The 13,165-nt window shown below is 31.1% G+C and overlaps 1 protein-coding gene across 1 annotated transcript; it reads left to right on the top strand.

The window, feature by feature from the left end:
• The first annotated feature begins 3,897 nt into the window (after positions 1–3,897).
• LOC124369290 lies at positions 3,898–12,519 on the top strand. Its single transcript, XM_046827222.1, has 3 exons — positions 3,898–3,978; positions 5,065–5,225; positions 11,789–12,519. Exons 1-3 carry the CDS (start codon positions 3,951–3,953, stop codon positions 11,915–11,917), a joined length of 318 nt encoding a protein of 105 aa, XP_046683178.1. The 5' UTR covers positions 3,898–3,950; the 3' UTR covers positions 11,918–12,519.
• The last annotated feature ends 646 nt before the right edge of the window (positions 12,520–13,165 follow it).

The raw sequence follows: 13,165 nt of genomic DNA on the forward strand, positions 1-13,165 counted from the left end.
ACATTAATTTTTTAATAAATATTTTACAAAATGCATGCAGTTTTCTTAAATGTCACTGTTTTGAATGTACTGTAAAATGTTACCTTTCACCTTTAGTCATTTTTATTTGTGGCCTGGTAATAAACATTTTACAAAATACATGCAATTTTCTTAAATGTCACTGTTTTGAATGTACTGTAAAAATGTCACCTTTTACGTTTAGTCATATTTATTTGTGGCCTGGTAATAAATACTTTACAAAATACATGCAGTTTTCTTAAATGTCACTGTTTTGATTGTACTGTAAAAATGTCACCTTTTTATTTGTGGCCTGGTTGCAAAATTTCCTATTTTAAATGCCTGTACATTCTAGTTTAGTAATATACTATCTTCTTAAATGTACTAGATATATCTTTAGAGAAGTTATTGTAAAGTGCTATGATTATAAAAAATATATATCCCAACAATCAAGCAATGGATTGCACCATCTTAATAATAGGATTCACTTAGCAACATAGAATTGTACTAAGCTAATATTTTACGTACGTCTTAAATCAATAATGGATTTTTTTTCTTTTTCTTTTTTTTGAAGACGATGTTGGCAATAAGGACGTCACAGTAAAAAGATTTATGTTTAAATTAGATTGTAGTAAATTTGAGCATTTATCGTATTCTGTGCTGTAAACAGGCAGACCTGAGATATTATCCTTAAAATTGTATTTCTGATTTATAAATAGTCTAGATTACGAGTAATCTCGATACCTTAGCAATCAACACAGAATTAAGCTGCATCTAGTATTTCACACGAAACATGATCACCTGGTCTGTCACTGGCATTAATTCGAGCACATGTAGCGACTTTGGATTATATAAGCACCGGTACCGAATCGTGCCAACACATGCAACAAGGGAAATTGATTTGCGATCCGAACAGAATATTACAGTAAGCAGGTTCAGTTCATAGAAAGTTAGAAATAACACGCAATTATATAACCGATATAAAACTCGCCTTCTCTGATAGAAACTCCTATATTATACGCTAAAGTAATTTAAACTGCAGGCAAAACTATATGAAAAGGCTTCTCGAATATCAGAAGTGTTAGCCAGCAAGCGAAATAACAATATTTAACAGGGAGCCACAGGTGTAGCTCCTCGCCTAAGTGGTAGCGGACTATCCGCCAAAGTGCCGCCATCTCTCCGACCGCCTCCACCCGGCTCTCGTGTCCGCCGCTTCCGCCCCTCGCCCCGGCCGTTACCTCGCACACGGTCTTACAAACTTTGCAAACGTCCTCATGCTAAATAATTACCTCGCACTCTTCCATTATCTCGGCCCCGTCTCGGTATTTGTCCCGAGTTACACACTGTCTAGTTTAGTATTTGCTCTGTACCTGGTCCTCGGAGTCAGCCAAGCGGCACGTATCTCAACGCAACTGTGAACAAAATTTTAGATCTTATTTGTGCGTCCTACTGAGCACACGAACAATAATATTGATTACACAAACAATCGAACTACTACCAATAGTCAGTGGAAGTGTCAGTTTTAAATCAGCTAAATAAAAAAAATTGTCAATGAGATCCTACGTTGTAGGTCCGAACACGTCTTTAGACTGATCTCGTAGTAAGTAAAGTAAAATTGTGGTAAACTACAAAATATGAATTCTCTTCTGAAAATATTCAACTATGTAAACTCTAATTACGTTTTTGCCCAAAATATGTTCACGTTATGACGATTTTGAATATCATTTCAGTATTTACGAGTATTACCCATTTGCGAATAGAAAACATGTTAAAAATACCAGTAGTTATTATTTTTTATACGTGTACAATAATGATCGTCCCGTAAAAACCTTTAAAATTAAAGACATGTTGACCCCTTGTTTGTTCACCGACTCCTCATTCTCCCGACGCTAGGATAACGTGATTTAAAAAAAACTGTACGTTTATATCTAAAGTCTTTCGATATTTCACTACAAATTTACAAGGAAGTCAATAATAGCTCTATTCACCCGTAGTATTTATACATATTATTTTACTTGTAAGTTTCTGTTGAGTAAGACGGTTTTGGTATTGATTGTTAAGTGATAATGCCGTGTAAAATCCAATTATGACGCATTAGTTACCATACAGCATAATGTGCTACTATAGTTTCGTTTAAAAGTTACCAATACCACATAAACATTAACCAGTATTCACATTCAAATGTTGTTTAAGAATTAGTAAATACTTTACTACTCATACAACCTTTAGGGACATATAAACGTGATGATTTTGTAATAAAATGGAAGTATTGCCAAATGGAAATAGAATCATACAACTTGTACAAAGTTTGTACGCTCATTAAGATATACGTTAAATAACCAAAGGGTAGGTTTTAATGCAATAAATGAGCATTAGGTATTTCGTACATATACAAAGGAAAAATAATTTAACCTTAACCAGAAACAATGGTGAGAATCAAGTAATTTCGAACTGTGTTTATAATTTTCTAACATTATTAATTTATTCAATACAATATTAGAGAAATTATAGTTTTGCTCCAGTAGTTCACGAAGTATTCATTTATATTAGTAGGTTTTGTGGTTTTCAAAAAGTACTGATATCTTTAATAACTTATGGATCATGTTTTCTAATTGGACCAGTATCCGGCTGAACCATCGGTAACATGGTTGACTTTGCGACACCCTGTATATATCCAAATCCAAGAAATTAATGAACCGCCAAACAGCAGGGAGTTTTGTATTTGATATTCTGATGGTATACGGCAGTTATTAAGCCCGGTACGATGTGAAGAAATGGCCTGGACACATGTCGTTCATTAGTATGGGCTTGAGCCCCCGACTCGACTCAACCTATTTAATTACCCCCTACTCCTGCCCGTTATTTATAAGCCTATTATATTAAGTTTACTGTACCAGTCCAACTGAGAAAGTTGCCGGCAGTGTTGTGCTTGTTCGTGATCAGAACATGACAATCGTTTATGTTGAACGAAGGGAAGAAAAGAACAATTGTTTCTCCCTCTCTAAAGAATTAATGTTTGTCTATAAAGGTTTTATTAAAATCTATGTGGGAATGAGCTGCTATAAAAATTCTAAACAGGGTATATATTTCCAAATAGTTATATATATTTCACTAAATATTTCAGATAGTGTGCATGGTAGAAGTGCGACCTAGATTTTCGTGAAATTGATAGAGAAATTCTCTTGAGAAAGAAGTAGGCCGTCAGCTGAGTTACTGAGGGGGTAGAAGCGAGATAGTATTAAAAGGATTGAACATATTGAATTGTATTTTCTTTCCACAGATCACAATTAAGTATGTCAATTTATAAATTTACATACTTAATAAAACCAATTGTTAGTAATGCAAACAAAAACTTTATCAGTGTTGGCCGTCGTATAAAGATCGAAAATAGTGAATAGTTTCTTAATCACGTTACATGATGGTGATATTTCCTATTTGGCGGTTGGCAATAATTGTGTAAAAGTATAAAAAACATAACCTATGATAAAAGTTTTAATTTGGTATTGTAAACATTTAGAAAATCTCTCATTTTGATCTCCACCAAAACTAGCGCTTCTGACTACCAATTATTTCTTAGGAAAATCCTTACTTTCCATTTCACGAAATGATGGTTTGTGTTTTTAACAATGTGTATAGGTATTTTGCTCCCGAACTACAGTATAATAAGTTAGGGTCTGTAATTAACTTTTAAATTCTCACCTTGGAAAAGTTATCAGTATCTGACAAGATGGTTCATTGCCACAAAACATTCACAGTACACATGTTTTAATTATGTTTTATTTCAATCGAAAACATAGTCTTAAGCTCGATTTAATATGCTTCAAAGAAACCTGCCATGTATTGTCTATATGTATATGACAGGCCTACATGAATCAATATTGGGTGATAAGAAGATGTGACGGGGTGATAACATCTCTCATTGACAAATAAGCTGTGATTAGATTAATAGTGACATGTTTTTGTATTGCAGATGGATACATTGTAAGTTGTACACCAGTAGCTAAGTTATTTTTATTTCATTATAATATTTCTATTATTTGTAAGAATAAAGATTTAAAAGTATTTCTGACTAGATTTTTTAAATTTTTAATTACAAATACTAAATAGAATATATTTTTCACTTGAGAAGTTTTAAATTGCCTATTGAAAGTTTAATGGATGGAAAAAGGCTAAGAGTAACTTATCCATTATTTCAAGAAAAATGTTGATTTGATTTCCACCAATCACGATTTAAAAGAGCACAATTTAAACAATGTTTCTGGCGATATGTAACTATTAATAGTAACATTGTATGGTTTAACACCACTAGAAAAGTTACCACTAATGAAAGTGACAAATTCAATAATACTTAAATTTGTCCAAACCAATAAAATAATTATAATCACTAATATTTCCTGAATTGATTACATATGTTTTGACTCAATAAAAAAATAAATAAATATTCCCGTGTCAGAAGAGTTAAATCAAATTACTGACTGCATTACAAATGTTATAAATATCGTGAAATTAAATTATAATATTTTTACCCGGGATTGAAAAAACTCAAAGAATCAAATTATCTATTTCGTGATCGATTGACTATTTAGTGAAGGGCCAAATAGCACAGATAGCCTGCCAATGTATTTTAAATGAAAACGATATATTATTAACTCACAAAATCAAAAATAAAAGAATAATATACGCTAAATATTGTGTATCTAAATTATGGTGGTCGAAAGTCAATTATTACAATAGGACATTAGATATGTTCCAATTAAAATTTATTGGTTTCAGTCTTAGCTCATTATTAAAATAGTACTTTAGATTTTGAGACAAATATGCGCTAATTTAATTTTTAGTGCTGCCGTATTTTAATAAAATTTAATGAAATACTGATAACATGATTATTTATATTTTATGGGTTGTACTAAATCTTTATGCCAGATTATTTGTGACAATACCAATGATCATTTCTTAAGTGACAAAATACACTCTTCAAAAATTCAAGGGGCTTTATTTTTAGTGTTTAAAACATTGCAAGTAGGCATTACTGCTGTATAACTAATTGGTTCATTACATTTTGTACAGGTGCAGTATTACTGGCGGTAGTAAGTGTAGCACTCAGTAAGGATGATAACTTGCTCATTACTACTGTGAAAAGCATCGGCCAGTGGTTCAAATGTGTGCGATTCAAGTTAAGTGGCCATCACACCCGAACTCCCGCCTTGTGCTTACCTGAGAGTTCCTTGGTCAGTGAAAATAAAACAGCTTACTCTAACTTTTTAAGACGACCAATAAGTTTAAGTAGGAATACATTGCCTTGATTACTATTATCTAAGAACTATGTGAAAACTTCTTATAACTTTTTAGTTCAAGAAATGAAAAACAATTTTCATTAAAAAGTATGCTTTGTGAAAATTGAGCTTGTTATGTGTATCCAAGGTAGTATACAACCTCTAATTAATGTGAACAATTTTTTCACTCTACAAATAAGTTTAAGTTCAACTAATTTTCTAGTTTAAAATTGTTTTCTGGAGTAGTTTTTGCACTATAACACCATAACACATATAATTTGATATTATAATTATATTTTCATTGGGTAAGATGCAATTTTTCACCTGAAACATAAGATTGGAATAGCTGTTACTTCATGTTTTTAATTCGGGGGAACATTCTCTCTTAATTTGGAATTGATTATAATATCATAACACCTTTATAACCCAAAATGAAGAATATACTTTTATCAATGAACAATTTTTTCAGATAAAATAAAACACTTGTAGGTGAAATTGAATTCAGTTTGTTCTGATTTTTCATGTAAGGTTGAAAAAGAAAGGGATTTATCTTTCCAAATTTTAAATTCCCTCCTATTCTGATAAAATATGTCAGTAGAGTAAATTTAGAACAAACTTTATCATTACTTAAGTGATAACAAAGTTAAAAAAATGTTCCTTTATTTTATTTTTATTTTTTATATTGCTTAGTTTTAGTAAATAAATTTAGTTTTGTGTATTTTACTGTATAACGGGCTACGACGCAAGAGCTGACATTTAGCAATGTTTAACTGACTCATGTACCCCCTCTCTCAATGTTCACAAAACTATGAATGTAATAATACAAAAACCAAGTAGCCTATTAAATATTTCTTAAGGATATTGCTGTCAAATTCAGTATAAAAAAGCTGGTGTAGGAAATTATTTATTTTCACTTTGCAAGCAAACATTTTCGGCCAAGCAATGGCTGAGAACTGAATTTTATTTTGTAAAAACTAGTAAGGGGGAAAATAAGCTTTTTGATATAAATTAATCGAAATACAATTAATTTTTGACAATCATTAATACCCAACAGATATCTTGCAACACTCTCTTACTGATTACAAGATTAACTGTTTAAATAGATTCGTGTTCTGTTTAAAAGCATAAAAACTCAGTCGAAGTGATGAAAAGAAATGGAAGAATGAAAGTAGAACGCATGTTCGTCCCCTCGCTCTAATCTCATAGGTGAAGTTACTGATAACTTTCAGTCGGAACCACTGTCACAACCAGACATCTTATCCATCCAATTTGTTCAGGGCCAATATTACCAGATGATGAATCTCTGCTTATACACGTTCGCCTCGACATTTCCGGTCGATGTAGGGCGAGTGTGGTAGATTACACATTTACCATTATAGGCTTCTGTATACTAGGAATATACTGTGTATACTTAGTAATATAATGTATGCGAAATACATGAACCCTGGCGAGTTAAAAGTATTTATATTTTTGTCTTTCAGCATTTTACTTACATCGATCTAAATTCTAGATATCCCCCTCTTTAATTCTATATACTCCAATTTCATGCGTTATAACTTTTGCATAAAAATCTTTTTTGTTTACAAAAACATGTATTGTTTTCCGGTAAAATGTATAGTTTATTTTGCTTGAAAATGTACAAAATTAGATCAAATTAATGTAAAAAACAGCGAACGTATTCAAAATGTAATGTATCTACGCCGAATTTAACAAATTTCCCCATTAGTTCACAGTCACAATTTGTATTACATTAAACAAAATTATAATCCGTCTCTTATTGTTTTGATACGGTCTATAAAATTTGGTTGAGCATTAAACTAAAATGTTTTGCAGTAAAGATTTTGATTTATGACATATGTACAAACGATACAAGAAATCCTATTTTTAGTTTTTATGCTTACTAGCATCCAAGAATCTATTATTGCATATCAGTAATATAATATCTAATATAATACTATAATACTTAGTTCATTGTTTTGGGTGATTATCAGTTTGTTAAATAGTACATTTAATTTATATATAATTTTGAACTACTACACATTACATGGAGTTAAATATTAATTTTATCTCACGGTATGATCTACAACCTCTGAGATGAAAGTTAAAGTTAAGTCAACTGAAGGAAAAGTTTTAAATGAAAATACATGTAAACCGTTATTGCATTACCATCATACAAGAATGCATCTTGTTTTGTACCTTATCCAATGATTTAATATGGAATATTACCTGTTCATTCGCTTCCCATGAGATGAGGATATGGTATTTGGAGAGCAAAGCAATGTCCCTTGGAAAGCAATGTTTTTAACATTTGGATACTCATATTCCACGGATTTTAAGGATTAATAACCAGGGAGTTAAATTACGGACTATGATATAAGTATATGTACTTAAAAATGGTCCTCTGGGGGTTTCTCGAGGTACTCATTCGTGTTTTAGTGCCTTTGTCTGAGTATCATCGTATTGTCAACACTAAATGTCCTACAGCACTGAATGAACAATATTAAGACATTTGTTTTTCAATCTCAATAGTCATTAGAGAGAATTATAATCTAATATTTATTATGGGTTGGCTAGCGTTAAGGATTGAACAATTGACGTCAAGGTCAAACGTATGCGTAGGCCTACGCACAGCCTGTGCAAACCGTTAACCAAAAGTTTTGTGACTAATAAAAAATACAGTTCACACTCAAAATCTGTTCGCAATTAAACCTTAAGTACATATGCGTGATGGCTCAGTTAGGAAAACTAATTGTATGAACTGTAAAATTGTAGATGTACAACATGTCCCTGTGTTTCTTGCAGATTGCATTGGTGGTGCAATCACTGGTGGTGGTGGTGCGTCAATTGTTATTATACTTAAAAAACTGTAGTGTGATTACACAACTCATTCGAGCATTCTTGAGTATAGTGCAAATGGAAATTAAACGTTTCATTATTTTAAAATTAGAACATTTTTATTTTTTACCTTTAATAGGTAGGTTGTTTAATAATGTTTAGTTACCATCCAGAAGTTGTGGATGTTATTACTCTGTAAAGGGATAAATGAGGGCTTATTCAAAATCTGAATGCCAAACTTTATCGCAGTCATAGCCCATATGCCGTTGTTAAGAAAGACATGATCCTCTGCATTCCCTCAATTGATACATATTTGTACTTTTAGTCCCTAATAAAAAATGTGGTGGAGCACTTCAGTTGGCATGTGACCAAGGATCTTGCGTTTAAAAGAATTACCAGTGAGATATTAGGAGTTCTACATGACAAGACCAATGTTCCTTGATACGAGATCAGTTTGAACTCTGTGAGAACGCCAAGATCAAAAAAGATGCAATTTCTCTTGATTCTGTTGCCTCAATAAAGGAAAGTGACAGATTCATTTTACGAGTAAAAGCACTAATTTAACCATTTAAATCGATTGGAGCGTGTGGTTCATTTGAGATTAATAAATTATTTTAATACGATATCATATGGTTATGGCATATTCCTCAGTTTTTCGTTTATCTTGTTACTAAAATAAATCGTTCACTCATGTAGAATATATGTAAATATTTTAGTAAATATTAAAATTACATTAAAATGCATAGAAAATATAATATTAATTAAAATTACTTTTGAAACTCAGTTGTATTTTATGAAAATTAATCTTCCTAATCTTTGAAGATAAATTTATTTAGTTTAATTTTTATTGGCTCTCATTACATTAAGAGAGAAAAGCAATACTCTTGGGATACGTGTCATAAGCCCTAAACTCCTACACGTTAGCTCAGTTGAGACAATTTCTGAACTCGTCATTGAACACACACACACACACACACACACACACACACACACACACACACACACACACACACACACACACACACACACACACACACCAATGAGATAATTATAAGACCAAATATTGTGTAATTGCGTAAAAACAAACATAAGATCTGAAAGGCTTATATTAATTATACATCATAATTAATAATTAGTCAAAGGGTGAATGATTCATCACGTTTCTCATTTCCTTGCTATGATAGAATTGTATTCTCAGGTTTTATTGAGAGGAAACAAAGTTTTTATTATGGCGTCATTATGAGTTGAGCAAACTTACAAGTTTTCAGAAGCAAGTCACAACGTTTACTCCCTGTTGTATCGTCCCTTCCTAGGCGTAGACCTTATCATGTAGTGTAACAGAAAGTAATGTACTGGTATCATATATTTAATAATAGATACCTACTTTTCTGTGACATTAGTCATTTGCCACAGTTGAATTAATTGTTATAAGATGTAAAGAGTTAATAGTTTCGCATTCATTAAGTAATATATAATATATTTTATGTTCATGAGTATGTATATATATATATTATATATATATATATTATATATATATATATACACTAATATAACGTTTATATTTAAATACAATTATACGTTAAGTACTACTCACTGACCGATCAAAGCGATCTATGTAATATACGTAAATGTTGGTGATAGCTTCAACAAATAATGATATTAAAAATTTTACAATTAATTATTCAAAAACCTAACAAGGCTTTGAAATATCCGTGTTCTTAAAAAGTTTGAGGAAAAAACACCATTATGGATTTCGACCGAATTTGAATTGTTGTGTAGACTTTAGAGAAACCTAATGGAAAACATTTCCATTAATATTTTTTGTCAAATCCGTTGTCTAGAAAAACATTTATCGAGACTACAAACTATTGTTTTAGTAGTTTCTGTATGGATGAACTAACTTTTAACACTTTTAGTGTTAAAACACAAGTAAGATGTAACATCAGTCGTTTTATTGCAATCATGAAAAAACATTTAGGTAATTTACTCCAAACTGCAAAAGCAATGTGTTTATCTGATTCAAACAAGTTGATTTTCACATAGGTTTGATTTTAATTTAAATATATCCACAATTTTCACGGAAATAGAAAAAATAATTATACCACTTGTGAGTCTGTGAACCTCATCTTATAAGCTTAACAATTTAAATGAAATAAGCCCTGTTCCTGTCAAAATAAAGTGCTGAATTTTAATTTGCCACAACCACTATCCATACGTAATATAGCGTACCATGTTAGTGACGTCGGAGGTCGTCAGCGTATTTCAGGTTGTTAAGCTGCCCCTTTCTGTTACGTCCATGGTGGTTAATCCGGAAAGTAGTTACAGGGACTCAAAGATATCTATTTTATATTTCCTAAATTATAGTAAACTAACCTTAGTGCTAAAATACTTGCTATTCGTGCACTCAATAAATTGACACATCAAAGCTGGCTTTGTTTCCTTCCCTATTTTAGTAATTAATTAATCCTCATGGCTGATTTATTTCGTAATTAATTATGCCCAGTGAATGCTGTCCCACCTGGTTAAATATCTTGGCCTTTCTTTATACAGTTTGATCGCTGTAAAACTTTTAATCAGGAATATTTTAGGAGATAGATAGGAGATTTTAGGATCATTTTTTTGAAACATACGTAATCATGTTAAATTTAAATTACTTTTTATTTGTGCAAACGGCAAGCGTATGTGTTACTACAAGTACATTATTCCTGAGAGAAATTGCGCAAATAGCAGATCATAATAAAAAAATAAAAGGCTATAGAAATGAATTAAATATAGGAATAGGCAAGGAAAGACTTGTGATAATTATTGAGACGAAATTAAAATAACTCCATATATGAAAAAATCTAGGTTATTAGGTTAATTTAACTAATACAGTCAGATATGTTTCAGTTAACAGTTATAGCCACGTCTAACGCCCTCAAAATTATGATACATTTATGTTTAGTTCTATTAATTTAATTTTGACAAAAAAATCACTGGTCACAAAATAACTCGAAATAAACTGCGAACATGAACGAATTATTTAAATATTAATTCCTATATGGCCGACTCGAGCAGATTTGTCTTAATATGTTAAGCTATTGATGTAGATACAAAAGAAGCAAGTTAATAAATAGACATAACAAATGAAATATATTTATTTACGTATCAGTTGATTAACTAGTAAATTTCCTTAACTGTAGCTCGTGAATTAATATGTACTCATTGTAGGTAAGAGGTCTGGTTATTTGACTATACACGTTAATAGCACTTGTTTTAAAAATAGAATACTTTTTAACAATCAACTTATAGACTATGTAATCAACTTGTATTAAAATTAACACAAGTGGCATAAAAACTACCAGTAATCCATTACGGTGCACTACAAAAATTCGCTTCCTTTGCTGCCACAAATAAAATTGATTTATTTCAATCATTAAAATGGCACATATTAATTATTTTAATCGAATGGTCCAATAAGAGAATGCCATTGACCTTCACACAAAATGTTTAATAAACCACAGCATTTTATCAATTTTTATCAAACTAGAGTCAATGCCGTTAAATGTTTGCCCTTGGGACAAAATGTTTCCTAGCTTTTAGATAACTTTGTTGTTAATTGACTCTGGTTATTTAGGAATAGCAGATTACCTACATTTATAGCCAGACATTAGCAAACATTAAGACCTTCTTGTGTGTTACAGTGCCAGAACGAGCAGCTGGAGTGTTGCAGGCCGTACCGCTGCTCATGGGAGGCGAACATCCAAGATTATATTTGTAAAGTACGAGACATCTTTGACATACTCCATACCATCAGTTATTATTTGTGGTGAAATATAGACACAAAAATAATGCCTTTAGAATTACATAATCAATACAGCAAATACAAATATACATCAAACAGCATCCTCAAAATTGTAACCTCTAACTTGTTATTTTATTAACTCATATTCTCAGGTTGTGAAACGGACAACTCTTTGCATATTTTAATTATTTTAAACTATACTGTCAATTTCATGTATAATGGTTCGTAAACTAAGTATTCAAATACATAGTTAGTATCAGTATAGAAAAGTGAAAAAACAGATTCTTATTTGTTCTAAACTTTTTCCTAGATCTATATTATTTTGTTGCTAAGAAATATAACATTACTCATAACATAATTACACTCGTATATTACTCACTTCTTATATTTTTCTGTGAGAAATAACCACTGTAATGTTTCTTGCTATGTTCATAAAAAAACTTGAACTAAACAGAATTTCGAATAATTTTTACTATATTAATATGTTCTTGCTATATTTTTTATCATTACAAAAATGTATATACCCTTGACGTTTCGTAGAAACATAATGTTTAACTCTGGTAAACCGTATGTAGAATTATGATATTAATTACAATAGTGAAATTAAATAATGAATCGTTTTTATACGTATAATACGTGTTGTCATTTTGTCTTGAAGTACTTGAGCAGTATATTGTATTGTACCATTTTCCTATGAATGTATGTTATATAGTTTATATTTACAGTATTGTTTGTATATCAAACTGTTACTGGAACAATGAATTTACGGTGCTTTTACTTTAGAGTTACGTGTATAAACTTTCCTAACCAGAAACCTACAGAACTTTAGATATATCAGCAAGAATTTTAACATTAAAACAACACGGGGGTTCACATTTACATATAACTTTTTCCATCCCAATCACAACCAAGAATCCCGCTGGATAGGCCACATTCACACTATCCCTGCTGTGCCCCAGGGTATGCGGCCAAAACGGCGATTACCCTAATTTTCATAGGTTGTCCCAGTCAAGTAAAACATTCCTTGCCTCATTTCCATTTTAGATGATTTAAAGAGCTGTAGATTACAAAATAGCTGGTTGTAGGAAAAAAACTCTAAGAGTAAATGCGTGTTAAGTCCTATCTACAATTATCATAAAATGAAGTATTTCTTATAAGAAAAATCAAGTTGACCGCCATATTAAAAACCCGTGAACATTTTTTGATTAGCGAATACATACATATTTGTATTATTGAGGGAAAAGTAGCAGAAATACCTCATTTAAAGTTTTCCGTA

The sequence above is a fragment of the Homalodisca vitripennis genome, chromosome X (genome assembly GCF_021130785.1).
Source record: "Homalodisca vitripennis isolate AUS2020 chromosome X, UT_GWSS_2.1, whole genome shotgun sequence".
In the NCBI taxonomy this organism is placed as follows: Eukaryota; Metazoa; Arthropoda; class Insecta; order Hemiptera; family Cicadellidae; genus Homalodisca; species Homalodisca vitripennis.

Coding starts and splice junctions, on each gene's coding strand:
- LOC124369290 (XM_046827222.1), top strand. CDS start 3,951: ATGTTTTTGTATTGCAGATGGATACATT. Junction 3,979..5,064: donor GTATTGCAGATGGATACATT/GTAAGTTGTACA, acceptor CATTTTGTACAG/GTGCAGTATTACTGGCGGTA. Junction 5,226..11,788: donor GCTTACCTGAGAGTTCCTTG/GTCAGTGAAAAT, acceptor TGTGTGTTACAG/TGCCAGAACGAGCAGCTGGA.